Source organism: Candida pseudojiufengensis (assembly GCF_024610245.1).
Source record: "Candida pseudojiufengensis strain CBS 10847 chromosome Unknown scaffold8, whole genome shotgun sequence".
Lineage (NCBI taxonomy): Eukaryota > Fungi > Ascomycota > Pichiomycetes > Serinales > Debaryomycetaceae > Lodderomyces > Lodderomyces pseudojiufengensis.
This window is the reverse complement of record NW_026261526.1, coordinates 705,879-730,719: the sequence shown is the minus strand read 5'-3', so window position 1 is coordinate 730,719 and position 24,841 is coordinate 705,879. Positions and strand designations below refer to the sequence as shown.

General features: G+C 28.8%; 15 protein-coding genes across 15 annotated transcripts; 10 read left to right on the top strand and 5 right to left on the bottom strand. All coding sequences in view use genetic code 12, as the record gives it.

Moving 5' to 3' along the window:
* Positions 1-9: 9 nt before the first annotated feature.
* Positions 10-447, top strand: MDJ2 (Mdj2p; the record flags this gene model as incomplete). Its single annotated transcript, XM_051756577.1, has 1 exon — positions 10-447. The coding sequence occupies one exon, from the start codon at positions 10-12 to the stop codon at positions 445-447; it is 438 nt and encodes a 145-aa protein (XP_051615625.1).
* A 1,856-nt stretch (positions 448-2,303) lies between these two features.
* KGF55_001947 (6-phosphofructo-2-kinase) lies at positions 2,304-3,374 on the top strand (the record flags this gene model as incomplete). The annotated part of the gene is made up of 1 exon (XM_051756576.1): positions 2,304-3,374. One exon carries the CDS (start codon positions 2,304-2,306, stop codon positions 3,372-3,374), a length of 1,071 nt encoding a protein of 356 aa, XP_051615624.1.
* A 232-nt stretch (positions 3,375-3,606) lies between these two features.
* KGF55_001946 (cleavage polyadenylation factor subunit) lies at positions 3,607-5,334 on the bottom strand (the record flags this gene model as incomplete). Its single annotated transcript, XM_051756574.1, has 1 exon — positions 3,607-5,334. One exon carries the CDS (start codon positions 5,332-5,334, stop codon positions 3,607-3,609), a length of 1,728 nt encoding a protein of 575 aa, XP_051615623.1.
* A 442-nt stretch (positions 5,335-5,776) lies between these two features.
* Positions 5,777-6,313, top strand: KGF55_001945 (acireductone dioxygenase (Ni2+-requiring); the record flags this gene model as incomplete). Its single annotated transcript, XM_051756573.1, has 1 exon — positions 5,777-6,313. One exon carries the CDS (start codon positions 5,777-5,779, stop codon positions 6,311-6,313), a length of 537 nt encoding a protein of 178 aa, XP_051615622.1.
* Positions 6,314-6,398: 85 nt separating this feature from the next.
* Positions 6,399-6,767, bottom strand: KGF55_001944 (tubulin-binding prefolding complex subunit; the record flags this gene model as incomplete). Its single annotated transcript, XM_051756572.1, has 1 exon — positions 6,399-6,767. The coding sequence occupies one exon, from the start codon at positions 6,765-6,767 to the stop codon at positions 6,399-6,401; it is 369 nt and encodes a 122-aa protein (XP_051615621.1).
* Positions 6,768-7,265: 498 nt separating this feature from the next.
* KGF55_001943 (uncharacterized protein) lies at positions 7,266-7,481 on the top strand (the record flags this gene model as incomplete). Its single annotated transcript, XM_051756571.1, has 1 exon — positions 7,266-7,481. One exon carries the CDS (start codon positions 7,266-7,268, stop codon positions 7,479-7,481), a length of 216 nt encoding a protein of 71 aa, XP_051615620.1.
* A 60-nt stretch (positions 7,482-7,541) lies between these two features.
* On the bottom strand, positions 7,542-8,585 carry KGF55_001942 (uncharacterized protein; the record flags this gene model as incomplete). The annotated part of the gene is made up of 1 exon (XM_051756570.1): positions 7,542-8,585. One exon carries the CDS (start codon positions 8,583-8,585, stop codon positions 7,542-7,544), a length of 1,044 nt encoding a protein of 347 aa, XP_051615619.1.
* A 299-nt stretch (positions 8,586-8,884) lies between these two features.
* On the top strand, positions 8,885-9,619 carry FGR16 (U4/U6-U5 snRNP complex subunit; the record flags this gene model as incomplete). The annotated part of the gene is made up of 1 exon (XM_051756569.1): positions 8,885-9,619. One exon carries the CDS (start codon positions 8,885-8,887, stop codon positions 9,617-9,619), a length of 735 nt encoding a protein of 244 aa, XP_051615618.1.
* Positions 9,620-9,683: 64 nt separating this feature from the next.
* On the bottom strand, positions 9,684-10,325 carry KGF55_001940 (uncharacterized protein; the record flags this gene model as incomplete). Its single annotated transcript, XM_051756568.1, has 1 exon — positions 9,684-10,325. The coding sequence occupies one exon, from the start codon at positions 10,323-10,325 to the stop codon at positions 9,684-9,686; it is 642 nt and encodes a 213-aa protein (XP_051615617.1).
* A 432-nt stretch (positions 10,326-10,757) lies between these two features.
* On the top strand, positions 10,758-12,245 carry KGF55_001939 (mannosylinositol phosphorylceramide synthase regulatory subunit; the record flags this gene model as incomplete). The annotated part of the gene is made up of 1 exon (XM_051756567.1): positions 10,758-12,245. One exon carries the CDS (start codon positions 10,758-10,760, stop codon positions 12,243-12,245), a length of 1,488 nt encoding a protein of 495 aa, XP_051615616.1.
* A 308-nt stretch (positions 12,246-12,553) lies between these two features.
* On the top strand, positions 12,554-12,925 carry KGF55_001938 (uncharacterized protein; the record flags this gene model as incomplete). The annotated part of the gene is made up of 1 exon (XM_051756566.1): positions 12,554-12,925. One exon carries the CDS (start codon positions 12,554-12,556, stop codon positions 12,923-12,925), a length of 372 nt encoding a protein of 123 aa, XP_051615615.1.
* Positions 12,926-13,141: 216 nt separating this feature from the next.
* Positions 13,142-13,447, bottom strand: KGF55_001937 (ubiquitin-related modifier; the record flags this gene model as incomplete). Its single annotated transcript, XM_051756565.1, has 1 exon — positions 13,142-13,447. One exon carries the CDS (start codon positions 13,445-13,447, stop codon positions 13,142-13,144), a length of 306 nt encoding a protein of 101 aa, XP_051615614.1.
* A 394-nt stretch (positions 13,448-13,841) lies between these two features.
* On the top strand, positions 13,842-15,146 carry WBP1 (dolichyl-diphosphooligosaccharide-protein glycotransferase; the record flags this gene model as incomplete). Its single annotated transcript, XM_051756563.1, has 1 exon — positions 13,842-15,146. The coding sequence occupies one exon, from the start codon at positions 13,842-13,844 to the stop codon at positions 15,144-15,146; it is 1,305 nt and encodes a 434-aa protein (XP_051615613.1).
* Positions 15,147-15,805: 659 nt separating this feature from the next.
* ARL3 (Arf family GTPase) lies at positions 15,806-16,639 on the top strand (the record flags this gene model as incomplete). Its single annotated transcript, XM_051756562.1, has 1 exon — positions 15,806-16,639. The coding sequence occupies one exon, from the start codon at positions 15,806-15,808 to the stop codon at positions 16,637-16,639; it is 834 nt and encodes a 277-aa protein (XP_051615612.1).
* A 1,709-nt stretch (positions 16,640-18,348) lies between these two features.
* On the top strand, positions 18,349-24,606 carry KGF55_001934 (uncharacterized protein; the record flags this gene model as incomplete). Its single annotated transcript, XM_051756561.1, has 1 exon — positions 18,349-24,606. One exon carries the CDS (start codon positions 18,349-18,351, stop codon positions 24,604-24,606), a length of 6,258 nt encoding a protein of 2,085 aa, XP_051615611.1.
* Positions 24,607-24,841: the final 235 nt, after the last annotated feature.

Here is a 24,841-nt window from a genome sequence, read left to right as displayed (position 1 = left end):
TCGAAAATCATGGTATTACCAATAATACTAGGTATTGGAGTTACAGTTTTAGCATTAACAACAAAGGCAACAATTCAAGCATATAGACAATATCTTCATTTAACACCACAAATGATAGCAACATTAAATAATATAAAATTAATGAATCCCGACGACTCATCATCAAAATGGATTAAAAAATCAGATCCAAATTATAAACATTATCAATTCTTGAAACTGAAATATCCAAATAAAAATTTTAATTCGACAATGACTGAACAAGAAGCTTTATTTATTTTAGGAATTGAAGGTGATGATATATTAAATTTAAATAGAAATTTAATTAGATCAAGATATAGAAAATTAATGGGTGTAAATCATCCTGATAAAAATGGTAGTATTTATTTGAGTCAAAAAATTAATGAAGCAAAAGATATTTTAGATAAAAGTTATATGGTTAATAAATAGGGGAATTTTTGTGTGGATAAGATAGTTGATGCTAAAAAGTTATTCTTTGAATAGCTTTGATTAAGTTTGTTTTCAATTTTTCAAAATGAAACTTCAGGTGAAAAATCTGTTTCCAAAAGTCAATACTACGAATAATCGTTTTATTCAGAAATATGGGAACAGTAACATTACAGCTTTACCAAGGAGTTTTTAATGGAGTTTTTGAAGGATATTATGGTTGTTCGAATGATATATATAAAATAGTTTTGATCTGCTTCCCTTGAAGAACGTAGCACAACAATCGATTCGTCAAGCCTATGTCATCAACGATATCGATATTTGTTGTATTATTAATTAACGCTATTTATTGTTTTATTAATAAACGATGAACCAATACACCTTTCTTTAATAAATAAACCCTGGTGATTTCTTCCCCATGATCAACTTCAATTCTCAAAGTCTCTCATGAACAAATGCTCAATTCTATTGCCTAACCTATCTACTGTGAAACATCTACTACAAAGTCAAACGTTGGTAAATGTTGAACTATTTGCTTAAAATCAATACACGATAATATGAGTCTAACCATTTCATCATCATTCAAATGTACCAAATTTCAAACATCATCTAATCTTCTGACCAAGGTAACAATTTTCATATGAACTTTTTATATTTCATACCTATGGATTAATGGATGAAACTTATCTTTTTAAAAGCAATCAAATTTTGGATTGAATCATATTGCAATTAGATAATTAAGAGATTACTCAATATTCATCAATAGTTCCGTATATCCTATTCATTATTTATAATTCTTTCATATTCTTTTATGTAGTATAATCAATCTCCATACAACCGAAACATTAATTAATTGTGTAATCAAAAATAATTAATCCGAAATAATAATTACACTAAATGGGAAATTAAATCTATACAATTGCACAATAATAAAATAGCCTTATCATACTTCATTATCAAAGATCTAAGTAATTAAGACAAACCAATCAAGGATATAGAGATTGTAAGATTTGATTAAAAACTAAAATATGTGTTGTTAGATAATAAGAAAAGAAGTTAAGAATAAATTATTCTCTCTTTTAAGTACTCTATTTCAGAACTTATGAATCTGAAACGTGGTTATAAAATTTAAAATTCACTCTAATATTTAATTTCTCTTATCAGTAAAAAAACTACCAAAGAGAAGTGAGTAACCTATATACAAGAATGAACTAATAATTCTTAGTATTAACTACACTATAAAGATAATTTCACTACTTACTTAGCCTAAGTTACATATATACATATTTTTGTTGAGATTTCTAAAATTTAATAAAGGCGTTGAATTTAAGGAGTTGAAGTACAAATTTTCAACAATTATTTTTTTTTTAACATTAAATTAAAATGGAATTGTTCAATCCATATTCAAAAGACCATTTCTCTTGTATTTCTTAGGTACTCTACTTCTTCACTTCATTCATGTGATCTTAACTTGTCATATGTTTGCTTATCATCTTATCTTTATTATTTTACCTTCAAAATGGATGAACGTAAAACAACTTCCCGTTAGACCATCTGATTATAATAAATAATTCAATAGTACAGTAGATTTTGTGTCATCTTCGGATTAATTAATTTTATCTCTTTACTCTTTATAAAAAATGAATCATTTTTTTTTTTACTTAATTGTAAACAATTACATCAAATTAAATAAATATAAAACTAATTTCATCATCTTTTATCCAACTTTCTTCTTCATCAGTGAAATAACTAGTTCTTACTCAAATAGTTAGAGAATGTCAATATTTAACTTATACGAAGACGATACTATAATACAAAATCAATATAATTATAGTAACTCAGACAAATTACATTCAAATATGCAATTAATATCAACCATAAATCAAAAAAATGATAATAATAATAATAATCAACAATTAATATCTCAAAATTCATCATCTTCAATAAATTCAATATTTGATGAAATAAAAAATTTAAATTTACAAACTCAATCAAATACTTCTACAATAACTCCAATAATATCAAGAAATGGTTCTATAAAACAAAATAATAATTTTAAATTAACAAAAACTAAAACAAAAGATGAAGAATTTTTAAAAATTTTAAATTCAAAATTAAATAATTTATCAAATATACAAACACAATCAGAAGAAACTCAAATTAATCTTAATTCAAAACTTGTTGTATTATTAGTTGGATTACCAGCAAGTGGTAAATCAACAATTTGTAAACAATTTCAATCATATATAAATTTAAAAACAAACTATAAATCCAAGATATATAATGCAGGAAATATAAGAAGATTATCAAATAATTTTCAAAAAATAAATTCAAATTTTTTTAATCCTGAAAATAAAGAAAATTTAACTAAAAGAGAAGAATATGCATTTATTTGTATAAATAATTTAATTGAAGATTTATCAAACAATGAAATTAATATTGGATTTTTTGATGCAACAAATACAACAATTGAAAGAAGAAATAAATTAATTAATAAAATTCATTCAACTACTACAAACACTAAAATAATAATATTTGATATAAAATGTGAAAATCAAAATTTATTAGAATATAATATATTAAATGGAAAATTAAATAATTTAGATTATTGTTTTGAAAATGATAAAACAAAAGCTTTAAAAGATTTTAAAAAAAGAATTGATTATTATATGAAAGTTTATCAACCTATCACCACCAATGAAATTGAGAATTATAATGGTAAAATTAATGGTTATGTTTGTTTGATTAATGGTTGTGAAGAAGAAGAAAATAGTAATTCTTTTGAAATAACTGAACTTAAAGATGATGATAAAAATGATAATGATTGGTATTTTGATTTACTTTATGAGTTTAAGGAGAGTTATATGAAAAATTATGGTGATGATTATTTTAAAAATTATAATGAATGGAAACAAAAATATAATAAATAGGTTAACTTTTCAAGCTGGTCTTGAGAGTTTTTGACGGGTAAATATTTTATTTAAATCAAGTTGATCTTGATAGGGTACATTGGAGTTAACTTTAACTTAAAAAAGCTGGCTTTTTTGGTAGAATTTATATAGATAGAATTAATAGAATTAATAGAAGTATATAAGTTCTGTTTCAAATTACAAGTGTAGAAATCATTAATAATCATTATAATGCATATACAAATTATCCATGCTATAAACCTAATCCAGGTATAGATTGCTGTTGTTGTTGTTGAAATTGTTGTTGTTGTGAAGGTAGCGGTGTATTCAGTTGATTAAAATTATTATTACTTAATCCTGGAATATTTATACCTGGTATATTCATATTTCCACCATTATTAATAATACTTATATTAGGATTTGAATTTAATTCAATATTTCCAATATTATTCATTAATGGTTGTTGATTTTGTGCTGCAGCGTTGTCTGCTGCTATTTTTGTTGGATCTTCCATTACTGCATTTACATTATTATTTACAGTATAATACCAAGCACCAATTTTTTCATCAGTATAAACAGCATCTTTCCAAGCCATTGAATCATTTGGTCTACCTCTTGACCAAAATCTTGCGGTTTTATCTGATCCTGCTGAACACATTAAATGACCTAATGGATGATATTCTAATGAATGAACTGCTTTTTCATGTGCATAGGGGATTTTATGAACTGTATCAATTGAAGAAATTTGAGTTATATTTGAATTTATATTTTTTTTTGGTATAATTTCATTTGAATTGGGGATATAAGAATTTAATAAATAATGATTTATTGAACCATTGAATGCCGCTGTAGTTAACATTGATGCATGTATGGGATGCCATGAACAACATGATAAATCAGTTTCTGATTCTCTTATAATTAACATATCTTTCATTGTATTTAAATCAAATATTCTACATGATCTATCTCTTGATACTGAAGCTAATAATCTTTTTGTACCAGCAGGTTGAAATCTTGTTGTATTTACAGTATGTTTAAAACCATGCAATGTTGTAATACATTGTGAAACTCTTGGATCCCATAATTTTATTAAATTATCTTTTGAACCACTTACAATTAATCCTAATTCTTTATGCCAATCAGCACTTTTAACTTCCCAATTATGACCAGTTAGAGTTCTTTCTTCTTTCCCATTATTAAAATTCCATATTTTTATCATGGAATCATCACCACATGTTAAAAATTTAGAATCATTTGGTGAAAAAGCAATATCTCTTATACCATTAGAATGAGCATTTATATTATTTACATTATTAAAATTAGGTTGCCAATATTTTATAATACCATTTTGATCACCACTTAATAACCAATCATCATTATTTGAATATTTTAAACTTAATATAGGATTTTCATGAGCTTGCATAATAGTTTCAAAATTAAAAGTCATACCATTCCATAAAGTAAATTCACCGGAATGTGAAGCAACTAATAATCTTCGACCTTCAGGAGTCCATTTAACAGTATTTATTGAATGTTTTACTTTATTTGATGATAAATGAACAAATTTTGTTTCTAAATCTAATATACCTAAATTATTTTTATTATTTTTTCTATTTTTATTAAAACTTGATGAATATGCTAATGATGGTAATAAATCAATTAAATATGAACTTTCTGGTCTAATTTTACCAATTTGTTGTTGAGAACCAGTGTTTATTCCTAATGATTTTTCAATATACCATCTTGTCATATTATTTCCATAATCTGTTACTCTTCTATATGCTTGTTTTTTTTCTTGACTTGCTAATTGTTGATCTATGTTGTTATGATATGTTTGATACCTATTGTTACCATTATTATTATTTTGTTGATTGTTGGAGTAGTCATCATTTTGATTTTGTTGTTGATGATTGAATCTTGGTGTATAAGATGGTTTTTGAACCCTACCACCATTCTGTCGCTGATTGTTTTGATAAGACATATCACGGGTTATTCATAGGTTAAGTATTTTAGGAAATGGTTGTTGCAAATTTGAAAAGTATTGTAGGTAATTTACTTATTACATCAAATAAATTCGGCAGATAATACCCGCAGTCACGTGATTCAATTTCAAATATATTTTGTTTGAAACTTGGAGACTTCTATTTCGAAGTAAAATTAATATGAATGCTAACTAAATTTAATGTCTCACTTATTTTTTGATCAATAGGGACTAATTACAATTAATAAGCTCCTATTGTTGTTTGGTATTAAACTTTCTTAATTTCTTGAATCCACACTTTCTAATTTTGGTAAGCATATGCTACCAAGTTTTGGATTTTGCAATTAATAGACCTTGTGGTCTCCAGATATTAATCTGAATCACTTACATCAACATCTATATCTACAAATCTAACCAACTTAATTAACATAATTTCCTCAAAATGGTTGAAGTATACTATCACGATAACAACGATACTCCTGAAGATTTCACCGAATCACATAATTCAGGTATTCCTGTATCATTTGAAAAATTATCATCAATTGGAGTTATATATAAAAAAATAACATCACAAGAAGAACTAGATAAATTAGCAAAAGAAAGAGACTACAAGAATAGGGATGAAATTGATTTAAATTTAAAATCTTTTAATAATGATTTAGATGCATATAATTCAAAAATGACAACATTTTATAAAGAACATTATCATGAAGATGAAGAAATTAGATATATAATTGATGGAGAAGGATATTTTGATGTAAGAGATCCAAATGATAAATGGATAAGAACAAAATTAAATAAATTTGATTTATTAATTTTACCAGCTGGTATTTATCATAGATTTACTTTAACTAATGAATTAAAATCTATAAAAGCTGTTAGATTATTTAAAGATGAACCAAAATGGGAAGCTATTAATAGGGATTCTGGTAGAAATACTGAAGCAAGAACTAGTTATGCTCAAAGTATCGCTGTTTGATGAAATCTTTGGTAAGTTGATTCCCAGGAGGTCAACATGATCAATTAAAGTATTAATACCCTTAAATATTTATGTTTAATTTATTTCAATTCTTCACTATCTTAACTTTTTTCAGTTTAATCCAATTCTCTAATTTATCTTTATTAATTTTTAATTCTTTATCAATATTTGTTCTTTGTAATTGTAATTTTTTTAATTCATCATTTAATATAATTAAAACTTCATCTATGGTTTTTTCAATTAAAACACCTCCAATCATTTTAAAACATTTTCTATTTTTACGATTTTCTGGTGATATTGAAGTTAATGTATGATCTACTATTATGTGTTCTTGAATTTGTTGTTGAATTGTTTGTGATTGAGATTCTAATTCTTGAATTAAATTTTGATATCGATTATATTCTTGTTGTAATATTTGTGATTTTTTTTCATCTACTTCTGTGGATGAAGACATTGTATGAGTTAGTGTATATTGTATGAGTTTAAGTGGATGATATAAGAATGATTGATGTATGTGTGTTAAACATCAATTGTATAATTAGTTCAAATTTTGTGCGAAGTGTAGAAATTGAAATTTAAAGTCATTTTGCAACCAACTTGACAAAGTTAGACTCCATATAAGACAACGACAATAAATTATCAAACACCTACAGCCAGCTTTACAATTTATACTTGAGAGACTATTTTACAGTATACTCAACTAATTATATTGGATTACTCATTGGAACAAAATCAAACCCGTTTATCACTTGTGCAAATTCATGCAACATTAATCAATATCATAATTTTCAAGAAGCATGATCCAACAGTTAAACCCCCTTCTACTCATTCTAAGAACTATAAAATCAAATAGTCTTCTTAGTCTTTTTTCTTCATATATTATTCAGTTGTCTTTTTTAATTATTTTACACTTAATCAAATTAGTATAATTTTGCACCCAAACTTCAATAAAATGTCAATACGAAATCCAATTGCGTTTAATGCTGTTCCAACTAATCAATTATTAATAGCAGGTGGAATTGGTTTTGGTATTTATGCTATATTAATGTTTAAGTATTATCCATCAAGAGCAACAGTTAGAAAAGTATTTGAAGATAAAGATGAAAATTTTAAAAAAGTAACTGTTATGCAATTACCTCAATACGAAGGTAATAGAGAGAAGAAATAAGAATAAAATTGAAGTGAATAATTTCAAATTTTAATATATATATTTTTTATATTTTCTCAATTATTCATCATCTTCTTTTTCAACTTCTTTTGATACTTTATCTAAATTTGTTAATAAATCACTTAATTTTTTAGCACCAAATTCATAATATTCCTTTTGAGCTTGTACTAAAACTTTTAATAAATTAATATTTTTTGATGGATTAAGTATTTTTTTCATTTCAATTACAGCTAATTCAGTTGCACCAACTAATTCATCTTCTTTTGAAATTAATTCTTCATTTTCTGGATCAGAAGTTTCATATTTAAATCTTAATTGATCAAATTGTGATCTTGTTAAATATACTTTTTTTCTTAATTCATTAACTTTTATAAATTGTTTATTTAATATATCAACTAATTCATGATTTAAATTTTGTAATATTTTTTGATCTTGTTCTAATCTTGATGATCCAATTTCATGATAAGTTGAAGAAATTTGCATTAATATAAATGAAAGTTTACTTGAATTTACTTCATCTGATTGAGTTGATTGTTTAGTTAAATCTTGTGAATGTTTAGATAATATTTCACTTAAATGTCCAAATAAAGTCTTTGGTAAATCTGGTGATGTTGGTTGAATTGTTATATCAGCTTTAGGTTCTTCATTAGTTCCTAATAATACTTTTTCTAATTCTTGAGGTGATGAAACATTTTTCAATTGATTAAATTTTGAAGTAATTAAATCTCCAACATGAGCATCTTTTATTTTATTGATAGTATAATTACCTGGTGGATAATCATAACTAACATTATTATAAGTATCATTGGTAAAGGTAATTAAATCAGTATACAATTTTAATAATAAATCACAATTAATTTCTAATTGTAAATAATCTTGAGGTAATTCACTAACTTCAATATTATTATTATTTGTAGTTGCTAAATTTTGTACTTGTTTTAATTGATCATTTATTTTTGCAGTTGTGAGTTGTATAGATTCTTTGAATTGATCTATAGTTGCATTTGATGGTGTTACTTTTGAAAAAGTTTCCTTAAATTGATCAACTGTTGGTAAGGAATCTTGAATTGATTTTAAGTCAAATGATGGAAATTTAAAAGACATGTTTAGTGTTGTTTATCAATTGATATGCTGTGTAATTTGATGTTTGTTAAGTTATGTATTAAATGAGCAATTACAATTGAATTAATGGTCGAGATAAGAAATAGAATATGAATGTTTCACATTCCAATTTTTATTTTTTATCTGTTGTGTGTCCTTACGTCAACTTGTGATAATTTTAAGAATTATGTAACATGCAAACTGCTACCAAATCGACCAAACTTTGCTACAACGCTACATCGACCTGATAAATCTGCGTTATTCACATCCATTTCATTCTTCGTTCCCAATGATTCAAAATCATGTCAAGACATGATACTTCATCATCATATGTTCATCATAAGAAGCAAGCAAATTATCACGACAAGAGAAATGTTTTGAATAAATCAAATTTGGTGGAACCCATTATACGACATCGTATACAAGACTCATTATTTTATAAACAATATTTGTTCTTGACAAATGAATCAACTATATTACCTATAATTATTGAACATGTAAAATATGTATCTGGAGTTGATTCAATTGGAAGACCATCACCTTTTTTACAAGTACTATTGAGATTGCTAGAAATTGAACCACTGCCAGAGGTTATTAAAGTGTACTTAAATCAACTTGACTTTAATGAATTCAAATATCTCACATGCGTGACATTACTATATATCAGATTAGTTTATGAACTGGAACAAATATATAAGATATTTGATCAATATCTTAAAGATTATAGAAAGCTAAAAATCAAATCAAAAAATCCAGAGTTTAACGAATTTAAACAACCAATATTTTTCAAAATTATTTACATGGATGAATATATTGATGAAATTTTGAACAATGATAGAATTTTTGATATTATATTACCTAGATTGATACCCAGAATCCAATTGGTTGAAAGGGGATTAATTGGCCCAAGACAATACTTTATTGATGAAGAAGAAATCAAGAATGTTTTGCAAAATGGTAAAGATGAAGAGAAAGTAATTGAAGTACAGAACCAAGATAACGAAAGTGAGAGCTCTTATCAAAGCGATAGTGATTAGTATATATATTACTTTTACTGTCGTAAATATTAAGTGATGCAAAGTTATTTAACAATCGATTATCTCAAAATCCATGTTCTTTATTCCATTTTGCAGCTTCCACTTCAGCTTGATGAAGTTTATTTGATTCAACTGTGTGGATTTCTTCGGGAGTTGCCTCTGCTCCTAAAGTTTCCTCTTGTTTTAATTCTTTTTGATTGACTTTATGAGCAGGTAATTTTGCTATAGCAGGATCAACATCTTCGGCTTCTTGTAATAAAGTTTCTTTTGGATCTTTAAATCCATGTTGAGCGTTCCATTCTGAAGCTTTTTGTTCATCTAATGAAAAATCATTGTCTTCAACTGTGTCTACTTCCTTTGTAGTAGCATCCGGTCCCAAGGTTTCTTCTTTTTTTAATTCTTTCTTATTTGTTTTATGGGCTGGTAATTTTGCAATTGATGGGTCAACATCTTCTGCCTCTTGAAGTAAAGATTCTTTGGGGTCTTTGAATCCGTGTTCTTTATTCCATGTTTCTGCTTCATTTTCAGCATTTGTAAATAATTTATCATCATCAGTTTGAACAGTCTTTATTTCTTTTTCAGTAGCATCTGGAGCTAATGTTTCTTCCTTACGTAATTCTGCTTTGTTGACTTTATGAGCTGGTAATTTTGCAATTGCTGGATCAGCTAATTCAGCGTCGGCTATTAATGAATCTGGAAGTGGCATATTTTAAAAATTATTATTATAATATTAACTATTGGGTGCAAAATACCAAGGTAAATATAATTTTTTTGTAAAATTTGATTAAATCTTCAAAATTTAATTTAAGAAGTAATAAAAATTCCAATTGATCAAGACCAACTCCGCGTATATATATATTTATGCAAGTATATAATTATTTGCGACTAAAACTAAATTTATTGTGTTTTGTTATCTATTTGAGTTAATTTTTACATCCGGTTATTAATTACTTCGTGGAAAAAAAGGTTCCAAATGCTGAAAATTTAGAATAATATGGAACAAAGCCGAACGAACCAGGACCTTAATATTAGCTAAAATATACTAATTAATTGTACAGTTGTTTAACCTTATCAGTATTGTTGTGGTTAAATTTAGGTTGCATTACATGGCAAATACTATAGCATATAATTTTTAAACATGGCAGTTACGAATTTATTAGATCAATCAGAAAGACATTCTGAATCAAGTATTCATGAAATTTCAAAGACTAAAATAGGATTTATAGTAATACTATTTTTATTATCATTAACATCATTTGTATTACAAACAGAATTCACATCACAAGCATATAAATTGAAATTTAGTGAGCCAATATTATTATTAACTGTAACTCATGGATCATGGTGGATACTATGGCCATTACAAATTATATCAATAAGTTTATGGAGAACTATCAATAAAAAAATAAGAGATGACAAAATTGTAAAAAAAATTGGAGGTAGTGGTATTGATGTTGGATCTGGTCAATATCAGCGATTGAATTCAACTTCTGATTTACTACTGGATCAAGAGAATCATCAACAACAAGGTCAAGAAGTTCCTGTACAAAAAATTAGCATGTATTTATATTTCAAAAAGGCTATTATCAAACAATTTCACAATGTATACCACACAGCGATATTAATATATGAATCGAATGTAAACCATGATAGAACAACGAAACACTTAAACCAACTAATAGATTCAAATGTACATATATCAAACTCAACTTCAATAATAGATGTTTTGAATAGCTTTTTCAAAACTCCAGCAATCAAATATATTTGTTTCAAAACTTTTTTAATAACTTGTGTTTTAACAATTGCGGGATTCACTTGGTATGGAGCTATGTCAATGACTTATGCAGCTGACGTTACAGCTATTTATAATTGTTCAGCTTTCACTGCTTATGCATTTGCTATACCGTTGTTGAATGAAAAGTTTTCATGGTTGAAAGTTAATTCAGTTATAATTGCAATTATCGGAGTGTTTATAGTATCTTACTCATCCAGCTCAGATATTGGAGAAGGAAAAGATCAAAATACTGAAAATCCTTACCCTTATAGATTTTGGGGTAACATCATAATCTTTATTGGTGCAATATTATATGGATATTATGAAGTATTGTACAAGAAATATTTATGTATACCTGCTCATTTATCTAAAATAATAACACCTAGAAGACAACTGACATTTGCAAATTTTGTAATGGGGATAATAGGTGCATTCACATTGATTATATTAGTCACTTTAATAATATTTTTACAAGTCTTCCATATTCATAAGTTCAACTTTTTTGACTATGGAGATAATACCAAAACTATCTGGTTATACATTTCTGGTTCTATAGTAAGCAATTTATTATTCAGTGCATCTTTCTTATCACTTATGGCATTAACTTCACCTGTATTATCATCTGTCAGTTCATTATTAACCATATTTGTGATTGGAATAGTTGAGTGGGTCGTATTTGGTAACGCTTTGGATTTACAACAATTAATTGGTGATTTTTTTGTGATTATAGGATTTGTATTATTGACTATTGCTTCATGGAAAGAAATAAGTGAAGGTAACGAAGATGATGATGTTGAGGCTGTGAGTACTTATTCGTATGCTATGAGTACGGATGGAAATACTAATCATTAAATTTGCATTTAACATTAAGAGTAAACTCTGTAAAATATTTATTAGACATATTTTAATTTACATCATTTCTTACCCATTGGTGTTTATTTATTTTAATATTGTAGCATCTAGTGATCGAGCGTAAGAGGAAATTTAGTGTCAGACTAATTTGAATAAGAAATGCCTTTGTATATAAGTTGCAAAAAATTCTAAACACAATATTAAAATGCCACTTCTACGATATTAATATTGAAACTTGTTTTACAAATAATAAAACTAAACTACATTAACACCACCAAAATTCAATTCAACAGCAAATCAAATTCAATATGGCAGATTCAAAATCCAATGATGCAGGTTTTCAAGGTCTAATGAAATCATTAAATTTAGATCCACAACAATATAAATTATATAATTCGTCAGATTTCCCTCAAAAATCATTTCAAGAATTATCACAAATTAAAACGAATATAGAACAACAGCTAAATAATTTATTTGATTTATTAAAGCATCAACATAATGTTGATATGGATTCACCTCTTGTGACAAAAGATGGATTCCCGAGATCTGACATTGATGTTGTTTCGGTTAGATTAATACGTACTCATATTATTAAGTTGAAAAATGATTATAAGTCTTTACTAGATATTTTGGAGAGTAAGATGGAAGAAGAATTTGCGAAATTAAAGAAAGCTGATTGAAATTGAATGATATTTGGATCTAAATACTTTATAAGGTTTTTATCTACACATAATAATGACTAATGACTTACTTCCTTAAGAGTATATTTACCCAGTTATGGTTACGGCTTCTCTTACGCCTCCTCTGAAGTGCTCTGTTGTCCAAACTAAAATGCTCTTACCATGTGCTCGAAAGTAAAAAGTAACTGAGGTTATAATGCTTTAAATCGAGAAATTTTAACCACCATGTAAAGTACTTGTAAATGTCAAAACGTCACCACTTTCAATAACATAATCATCCGTTCCCTCAAGTTCCCAATCGGTATCATTTATAAGCACCAATATACCAGGTCTTATACTATCATCCTGGATGAAGACAGGTATATCTTTTGGATCAGTAATTATATTTTCACAGATATATTTTATTGCATCTTTCATCGTTGCTTCACCTTCCTCGTATGGTAAAACAGCTTTATGTTCTCTTTGTGATGACGATATTATATCTAGTCCTCCTAGGAATTCAACTTTGACTTTGATAGGCATTTTCGTTTCAATGAATTTAGTTGCAACTTTTAAGATGTGTTTGACTAGATCTGAAAATCTGTTTGTATCACAAAATAAAACGAGTAAAACGTTATCTGGTCAAAAGCAAGTTCGTGGTATTCACGCTCTCAACTTTCCTTAAGGTATTAATTCTCAGCTAGCAGCTGTTTTTTAAAAAGCTGATTTATTGCTCGCCAGGTAATTGATCATATTACCACAACAATGATCAAGTTTTACTATATTAAAACCTACTAATTCAACGGGTGTCTCAGAATTTACGAGGCTACCAAATTCTGATATTTTGTTTAAGTGTCATTTTGTTTTTCTTTGAAAAATTACAATTCATTCTGACAACCAACGAAATCAACATCAACTTAGGTCACCAATTTCACAAATGTATCAATTTATCTATTTTTTGATAAGTTGTTTATATCTAAATATAGCCAATGCCATATCTTCACAAGATGGAGAAAAACAATATGCATTGGTGCTATATGATCCAGAATTGGTACCACTAAATGAAACAGATTCTACAATATTAACATCAGAAACTCAACAATTCTTGAATTATCTCAAAACCAACTATGATTTAACAATTGCTGATTATAATGATGAAGAAGTCACATTATTTTATCAAGATTATTTAAGATTTGATAATTTAATATTATTACCATCACTGAAAAAAAATATTAAAAGTAAATCCAGTTTAGATCAAGAATCATTAAATAAATTTATTAATGAAGGTGGTAATATTTTTGCAGTAGGTGGATCTTCAAGTACATTACCTGATGGAGTAAGGTCATTTTTAAACGATATTGGAATATACCCAAGTCCTAAAAATTATAAATATATCGACCATTTTAATACTAAAAATAATAAAATTCAATTGAAAGAAGATAATTTAGTCCCTGGTAATAGAATCATTGAAAGCTTGAAAAGCAGTGAATATAGCGAGGGAAATTCAGTCTTAATTTCTAACAATGAATTAATTCAACCAATTATTAAATCATCTAAAACTGGATACACCAACAAAGTCGGGGATGCAATTCATAGTGAAACAACTTGGACGTTTGGGGAAGAAGGATATTTAGCAGTAGGATTCCAAGCTTTAAATAATGCAAGATTGGTATGGATTGGATCATTGGATTTACTCTCCGATGAATCGTTATATAAATGGTGTTTTCAAGAAACAGGAGTTATAAAATTAGATTTCGTTCAACATTCTAATGCTAATGAACCTACAAAATTAAATCCTCAGTTATATAGAATTAAAGATAATGCACTTTATACGATAGGAGTATCAGAATTAATTGATGGAAAATGGAATCCATTTGAAATTAAAAATCAAGAAGATATTTTACAATTATCTTTTAAAATGTTAGATCCTTATCAAAGATTAAATTTATCACCAATTGGACCAGTAAGTTCTAAAGAAAATTCATCCGAATTGGATAGTTTTGCTTATTTTGTAAATTTTACAGTCCCAGATCATCATGGTATGTTTACTTTTGAATTAGATTATAAAAGAAACGGATTGAGTTATATATCAGATAAAAAAGTTGTGACCGTAAGACACTTAGCAAATGATGAATTTAAAAGATCTTGGGATATTTCAAATTCCTGGTTATACATTGCTAGTACTGTTATAGTAATTTTGTCATGGATTCTATTTGTTGTAAATTATGTATATGTTATATAAACTTAATTGACAAACAAAAAATCAAAATTATAGAATTAAACTAATTCATCCTATAAGATGTATCTTCCTGCGATCTTTAATTTTAGTTAGTATTTCATATTCAAAATGATCTTAGTAAAACCATCTTAATTGACCAAAACGAACGAAATTAAATCAGATCTGTTTTTCTACTATCTTAATTAAACAACTATCTTCAACGTTTTGAAAACTCAGCTGTCCCTATCAATTTATTCATCATAAAGTTTGAATTTGGCCGATTGGTTTTTTTAATTTTGTTGATAAACATACTTCTGGTTTTCGTTAAAATGGGATATACATAGATTTTAATACCATTGGGAAGTGACGCATTTCCAACAATATTCAGGCCTATGTAAAACCATTGAAAGGAGTATGACTAGTTGTACTCCAATTCGAATGCGTTTGAAGAAGGAAAGATGTGATTAAAAAGTGAAAAAAAAAAAAAAATTTAAAATTTAAAACTTTACGAAGATTCGATTGTATTTATTATCTCTCTCACTTTGATAAATCAACATCAACAAATTTGACCAGGTTGAATTAACAACATTACCCAATATACAACTACAAGGCAAATTTCCTGCATTATCAACAACTTCAAAATATTAAAATATTCAATTCATTGATTAATATTCCGCAATTTTATGTTCCACCTCGCGTCATCATTATATACTCAGTATACAAAAAGAGAACAATATAACATACTAATATTAGGTTTAGATAATGCAGGTAAGACTACATTCCTAGAGCATATAAAATTACTATATCCATCATCAGCGGCTTCAAACTCAACCAAACCAGACTCTAATAAGAAATCAAACCCGTTAGCGTCCAATGTACAAAATGATACTTCATCAAATGGAACGTCTCATAATGAATTTGAGGAACATGATGAACCAAGACTGACAACATCCATATTGAAGTCTAAAAAAATACTACCGACAGTTGGACAAAACACAACTACGATAAAATTTGAAGCACTAGATAAATCAAATCCAATGGCTTCACAATTTAAAAATATTAATCTAAAATTCTGGGATCTTGGAGGACAAAAATCTTTGAGAAATATGTGGGCACGATATTTTAAACAATGTCATGGAATAATATTTGTAATTGATTCAACCGATACTGCTAGATTTCAAGAATGTTATGAAACTTTAATTGACATAGCGCATCATGATAGTTGGTTATTATCTGATGCTAACAATGGTGAAGATACAGAGAGGATGATTGGAGTGGATGGTACGGTGAATGTACCAATTCTTATGCTTGCTAATAAACAAGATTTACCACAGGCAGTTGATCTAGTTTCTTTAAAAACTGGTGTTTTCATTAAATTAGTAAGTGAGCTAGAAGCTACTGATTCAAAATTATTACCTGTTAGTGTATTGGAAAATCAAGGATTGCAAGAAAGTTTAGAGTGGTTAGTAACTAGGTTGATATATAATAAAGCCAATAAAAAACCTGAATATCGGTGATGAAATCTTTATAGAATAATTAATTATACTATAATAATGCATATTAATGAAATAATGCCTAATCTTGGTTCATTAAAATATGTCGACAGAGTCTTGGGGCGTCCTCGTTATCATCATTTTATGTATACCTTCTACAATTGTATACGCAAAGTTGAGATGATTGAATACATTGGATCGCTTTGATGGTCCAATTCTTTGACTAAGTGTAGGGTTTTAATTCCAGATACAAATATAATGTTATAATCTAGAGTATTGAAAGTATTTGCCTTTAAATTTTAGAGCTAATCGAGATTTAGGTCAATTAAGGTACGAATTTCGTAAAAACTTTATTTGTATGTAGAGGATGCTAGTAGTATAAATAAATTAATTCAATATGACGTAATTGGCGTTTCAGATTTAGTTTTGGGGTTTATATACTTGGTAGCGGTTAACTGCTTTAACTTTAATTTTGAAGAATTGCTAACATGTTAAAAGTTTAATATTTAAAAAGTCAAAGGTCAAACTGTTGAATTGATTATCTTTGTCATTTCAGTTTGATGACATTGGTGTATGTATCGAAAAATTTATTGTGTACTCAATACATATACAATTGAATAATAAAGTGTCAATTATGAAAAAACGAAAACCGTATTATTAACTCCGAAAAGTGACAATAAGTCTAGTTACTGTACAGAAATTATTTAACTTTTTCGAAACATGAGACATACCATCGAATTGTTCGATAATTTTTTTGGTCTTGGCTATACTTTTTCCACTCCTCTTTTCGAAAAAAGTAATAATTTATTCCTCGAGATTCAGATCGAAACTTTTGTGTATTCAACGACTAGATGAAAACTGTTCTAACAACTCACATTACATAAAATTGAATTTCTATTCTTTATTATAATTTGGATTGCTAAAATATTATTAGACTATAAAATTATAAAAATAAAAAATAAATTTAAAGGGGTTTTTTTTTTAGGTACATTTTAATTGGAATGGGGCTCTAAAATAGTCGATGTAAATAAGAAAGAGAAGACTATATCAACCATACCCTAACACATATCTCTCGCGATTGCAAACAACTAGTTTCAACTTATCAATTGAATCTTATTAACCAAAATAGAGTTGTATTTTTAAAATTTTTTGTTCATAACTGCTTTATTCTACTAATAAAATAATTTGAAAATAAAATGAACCCACAGTATTATACAAACTATGTATTACAATCTTGCTTTTGTATTGATCAATGCTTGAAATTTTGTTCAAAAATCAATGACTTGATTCAAAATTTCATAATGAATTCATTAAACTCATAACAAACTTGAAGGAGTAAGCATAAATAATTTTTTTTTAATAAGTATAAACATTTTAAAATAGCAAACAAAATTAGAATTTTATAAATTGTCATACATTAAAAACATACCCACACACACTTTCAAAATATTTCATAATAATATGTAATGAAACTAATTTTTAATTGAATAAAGATTCTTTATATATCTCATCAATTGCTTCCACAATTTATTCAATTTCATTTTAATTGAAACTTTTGATTATAGAATAATTAAATCAATTCAATTAACAACTTCAATTATATCATAAATCATACTATTCGATTCAATTCAACTTCAATTGTTTTATTTAACCCATATTTAGAAAAATTACAAATTAATCAACTTTAAGTTTTAGAATTTCACATATTTTGATCATTGAAAACATACGTTAAAATGAGTTCAGAAGGGAAATTTTTTAATAAAGTCAAAAATGCTTTTAAAAGTGAAAAAGGTGAAAAAAGTAGTGAATCTTCACCTCAAAATTCACCAAGAGCTTCAAGATCTTCAAAATCAGGTCCAACTACTTCAGATCCAAAACCCGTTTTAGCAGAAGCTAGAGAAGAAGGTGCAAAAACTGGAAAACATCATGAGCAGCAACAACATGGTGCTTCTACTACTGCAGCAGATTCAAATTATGGAGGATCAGGTGCTTATTCTCATTCTAAAACCGGAAATGATAAACATGATAATATTTTGAAAGAAGCTTATGAAGAAGGTAGAAAATTATTTCATCATCATTCTAAAACAGGTAATACAGGTGTTCAACATGGAGGAACTGCATCTGCCGGGGCAGCAGCCGGTGGAATTGGTGGTTATGCAGCAGGTTCATCTTACGACCATAAATCTACAGTACCAGATTATTCAAGTAAAGATGGTGATGTTGTTTCAAGTTCTTCAAAAGGTAGAGTTGTTTCATCTCCCCCAAAAAGATCAAGAGAACCATTAAAATATGAAACTCCAGGTGATTATTCAAATGCAAAAAATCCAACTGATTCAACTGTTATTGCTGGTGGTAATGGTGCAAATCAAGGTGATGGATTCCAAGATAAAGGAGTTTATGAAAATTCAAAACCAGCTTATAGTGATGGAGCAGAACCAGTCCAAGGTCATGGTAAATTCTTTGATCCTAGAGATACTCAAGGTGGTGTTTTAGGTGCAGCAGTAGGATCACAAGGAGCTACTAATGCTTATAATCAAGGTAAAATTGATTCATCACATCAAGAAGCCACAAAAGCTAGATATGTTGATGAAGATAAATTAAAAACTAAACCAGCAGCTTATGAACAAGAGGATAGACAAAAGGAAGAGTTAGAACAAATTAAACAAGAAGCTTATAAAGAAGGTAATAAAAAGGGTAGAAAAGATGTTCAAGAAGATCCTTCTTTATTAGGTTCAAGACAAATTGGTGGTTCAGGTTCTACAAATGATGATAAGGATATTAATAAGAAGGAAATTCATCAAGAAAATAAATCAGCTTATAATCCAGGTGGGGTTGCTGGTGTTTTAGAAAAAGAACATGGTCAATCACTTCCAGCAAATAAAAGAAATTTGGATCATGATAATGTTATCAAAACTGGTGGTGTTGTTTATGGAGGTCCTGGTGTTGCTTCTGCTTCAAAAGAAAATTATGATCCAGCAGCTACTGATAGAAAAATTTCAGATCTTGATGCTCAAATTAATCAAACTGATAGCAAGATTCAACAATTAAGACATGATCCAAGTAATGCTTCAACCTATGCTGTTCGTGATGAACCAATTCAAACTCCAAAATTATCAGATGTTCATGATGATGATTATGAGCATCTTGATTCTAAAGTTAATGAAACTGATAGAAACACTAATGATAATGCTGAAAAACCAGGAGTATTTGCAGGAGCTGGTGGTGCATTAGCTGCAGCTGCTGGTTATTTAGGATTTGGTGGATCTCAACAACCAGAAGATAAAGTTAAAGATGATACTTACCATCAAGGTGAATTTACAGCTATTAAAGAAGAAATTTATGGTGCTGGTTATAAACAAGGAAAAGATCTTTATGGTCCTACTTCTACTACTTCAACTACTGGTGGATCAAAAGGTGTTTCAGGTGTTGATGCAAAAGATGTTGAATCTAAAGCTTATGGTGAAGGTTATCATCAAGGTAAAAATGAACCAGGATTTGTTGATGAAGCTAAACAAACTGTTGAAGGTTTAGTATCAGCTACTGCAGGTTATTTAGGTTATGGTGCTACTCAAGGTGATTCTCATCCTGAAAATAAATCTTCAGCTACTTCCCCAGAACACAAACAAATTTTAGATTCATCATATGCAGCAGGTCAACAAAAATATGAAAATGAAAGAGCTGGTAAAACTACTGGTCAACCGGGTCAAGAAGGTTTTGTTGAAAGAGCTGAACATGCAATTGGTGGTGCAGCAGCAGCAGCAGCTACTTATCTTGGTTTAGATTCATCATCAACAGCTCATAATGCTACTGAAGGTCATCAACAATTATTGAAAGAATCATATGATGCTGGTAAAGCAAAAGGTGAAAAAGATTTAGCTTCAGGAGGTACAAATAATCAAACTGGTCAAAGTGGTTGGCAAGAAGCAAAAGAAGTTGTTGGTGGAACTGCATTAGCTGCAGCTGGGGCTGGTGTTGCTGCTACAACTTATGCTGCTGATAAATTAGGTTATAATGATTCAAATAAAACTCATAATAAATCAGTTGAAGAAGAAGGATCACATAGAACCACTAGTACTTTACCTAAAGATAATAAAGTTGAAAATGATAACAAAGGATCATCATCAAATCAAGGTTACTTGTCATCAGTTGGAGCTGCAGTTGGAAGTGCTGGTGCCGCTGTTGGAAATGCTGTTGGTTATAATCAAACTCCACAACAAAAGGAAGCAGATGTTGAGGATTCATTACTTGAAGATGCAGAAAAAGTTGATCCAGCTATTGAAAAATTACCAGCTCATAAAACCAATACAAAGGAACTTAAAAAAGAAGAAACTTTGGGACCACAAGCAACTCCAGAAGAAATTCATACAGTTGATTCAAATAAACTTAGTCAAGCAGAAAAAGATGTTGATGCATGGAATAAAAAACATGGTTTTACCAATCCAAAAGGTTCATTAATTGAAGCTGCTGAAGAAGCTGATCCTGCAATTGAAAAATTACCACCTCATAAAACTAATAAGAAGGAATTAAAGGAAGAAAAAACATTAAGTGCAGATGCTACTGAAGAAGAAAAAGAAGTTGTTGAAACTAATCAATTCAGAGATATGGAAGATGAAGTTGCAGCTTATAATAAAAAACATGGTTTCAAAAATCCAAAGGGTTCATTACTTGATGCTGCTGAAGAAGCTGATCCATCAATTGAAAAGTTACCAGCTCATAAAGGTCAATCTATTGATAAAGAATTAAATGATAAAGCTGAACCATCTGGTGCTGATGTGCAAGCTCTACCAGCAAATCATCCAACTGCGAGGCATTCCGAAATCAAAGAAAGTTTAGGTCTTGCAACTGGAGTACCTGCAGGAAGACAATCAATTGATAGTGGTAAAAAATCAGATGCTAGCGATTCTACAAAGTCTAAAGATAATTCATCAGATGCAACTAAATCTAAAGATGTTGATCATAAAAAATCTGGTGCTGGTTTAGGAGCAGCTGCTGTTGGTTCAAATTCAAATTCTAAATCATTAGATCATGATTTGAGAAAGGAATCTTATGATGAAGGATATAAAAAAGGTAAAACTGATTCATCTTCACATAATAGAAATGTATCTGGTGCAGCTTATAATACAACTAAACCAGTTGGTGATTCTTCAAATGAAAAATCTTTGGATCATGGTTTAAAGAAAGATTTGTATGAACATGGATTTAGAAAAGGTAAATCTGATCATGAATCAATTGGTGGAAAATTGGATGATTGGTTAAAGAAAGAATTATATGATCATGGTTATAGAAAAGGTTCATCTGAACATTCAAATCATACTGGTAGAAATATTGCAGGTGGTGCTTTAGCAGGTGGTTCAACTGGTGCAGCTTTAGATCATGGATTGAAGAAAGATTTATATGAACATGGTTACAAAAAAGGTAGATCTGATCATGAATCAGTTGGTCAAAAATTAGATGATTGGTTGAAAAAAGAATTGTATCATCATGGTCATAAAAAGGGAACTGAAGATCATTCTAAACATGGACTTTATGGTGGTATTGATGCTTTAGATCCAACTTTAAGACAACAATTATATGAACATGGTAAAGCTCATGGACATAGAGTTCATGGTGAAAAAGGTTCAACTTCAGGTGGTTATGGCTCAAATTTAGATTCTAAATTGAAACAAGAATTGTATGAACAAGGTTATGCTAAAGGTTCTTCAAATAAAGGAGCTACTGCTTTAGGTGCTGGTGCTGGTGCATTAGCTGGATCTGGTGCTTATGCTTCTCAAAATAGACATCAAAATGAATATGGTCAACCTTCAGAAAGAGCACAACTTGATCAAACTTCAGAATTAGTTGGTGAAAATACAGCTCATAAAAGAGGTCAAGATACTCAAGATAATTTAGTAGTTGAAGTAGTTGGTATTGAAGATAAAGAAGAAGCTTTAAGAACTGCTAGAAATGCTTCAAAAAAATTAGATGAAAGAGGAGTTGATTTAACAAGTGGTAAATTAATTATTGATGCAAATAATAGAGAAATTTATAAAGAAGAATATGTTTCAGAAAGAGAATTACCATCTCAAGGTTATGCTGCTTCATCTGCTCCAGGAACTTTAGGTCAATCAAGAGCTGCTGGTTTCACTGAAGGTGCTCAAGATACTTCTTATAGAGGTGATGGTGTTGGTAAAAGAACAGATGTTGTTTCTGAAACTATTGGACAAACTAGAGCTGCTGGTTATGCACAAGGTAGTACTCAACCAAATACTCATTATGAAGGTGAAGGTGTTGGTCAAAGAACTAATCCAACTGCTGGTCAAGGAGCTTATGGAAGTACTCATGGTCAAAATGCAACTGGTTATAATGATACTTCTTATAGAGGTGATGGAACTGGTAAAAGAACTGAAGTTGCTCCTGAAACATTAGGTCAAACTAGAGCTGCTGGTTTTACTCAAGGATCTCATCAATCACATCCAGATACTCAATATGAAGGTCAAGGTGTAGGTCAAAGAACTAATTTATCAGGAGATCATCAAGCTAATGAATCAGAAATTGCAAAACAAAGAATTCATGATGCTGCTAGAAGAAATGCTGGTTTAACTGCAGGTGCTTCAAATGTTAATCATGAAAATTCTACATCAAAATCTGCTCCAACTTCAAAAGATGATGAAATTTTTGTAAATGTTAAAGGTATTAAAGATAATAATTTGGCTACTAAAATTGCTAGAGCTGCAGTTGCAAGATTACAAAAAACACATGGTTCAGTAATTTCAAAAGTTAAAGAATTACAAGTTGATGCTAGTTCAGGAATAGTTAGAGATGAAAATGGAAATACTATTGCAAAATATACTGATTTAGCAGTTGAAGCTCAACAAGGTCCAAATACTACATTGCATGGTCAATCTGGTCATTCTGGTCAATCTACTCAATCTGGTCATTCTGGTCAACATGGTCAATCTGGTCAATATGGTCAATCTTCAACTTCAGCTACTTCTCAAGGTGCTGCAACTACTAGTGGTGCTCTTGCTGGTTCTGGTCTTGCTGCTCAAGCTGCTTCTGAAGCTTCTGCAAAACATCCAACTTCAAGTTTAACTGAACCAACTCATCATACAAGTGCTAATACAGGTAAATATGATTATGCTTCCAAATCATCTCAACCACCATATCCACAAGGAGTTCCAGCTACAAAAGAAGAATATGGTTCTAAATCAAATACTTATGATGATTCAAAGATTCATTCAACTGGTCATACTAATCAATCTTCAACTGGTTATGGTAATACTTCAAATACTGGTACTGGTAATTATTCAAGTTCATCTTCAACAAGTGGTTTACCATCTCATTCAAATTATGATAAAGGTACTACAACTACTGGTGATGTTCCACCATCAACTTCAAAAGCTTATGAAAGTCAACAACAAGGATCAACTTCAGAAGGTGGATTATCAGGTTTAGCTTCTTCAATTATTGGTGCTTCAGGTGTTGGTGGTGCATTAGAATCATTAGGTGTAACTAGTGGAAATCATAATAAACCTCATGATACTAAAACTCCATCAAATCATCATAATGATTCAGCTCATTCATCAACTTCTCAACCACATTTATCTGGTGCAAATGCTTATCCAAAACAAGCTGTTGATGCTTATTCATCTCAATCAAAAGATACAAGTTTAGATAAAAATATTAATGATGCTTCATCATCAAGTTTTATTCCTGAATCTGGTTTAAATTCAAAATCAATTCCAACTGAATATTCTTCTTCAAAATTAGATCCAAATACTTCAAATGTTACTGCTTCAGAATATTTAAATAAAGATTCATCAAATTATTCATCAGGAAATACCAATAATATTAATAGTAAATCTGCTGCTCATACTACTAATGCTGGTACTACTGGTTCTACTGGTATTGATTCAACCACATCTGCTGCCCGTGGTTCGAATACTAGTACTGGTTTTGATGAAGCTAATACATCTTCTGGTTCATTCTCAATGCCAGGTGCTTGGAGTTAGATTTTTTAAAGGGGAGATCAGTTTTATTAATTGGTCAAGAGGTACTGCTTGATTGATTAATTGATTTCAATCTTTTTCCATTTTCAATTTTTATTTTAAAGTCTTTATTATTAATTTTTTTTACCAATCGAATCGAATAGTTGTTTTTAAATTTATAATTTTATATAATCAATAAATAAATAATTTTTAAAAGTAATAAGTGTAGATGACTACTGTAAATTACCATATAATTCAA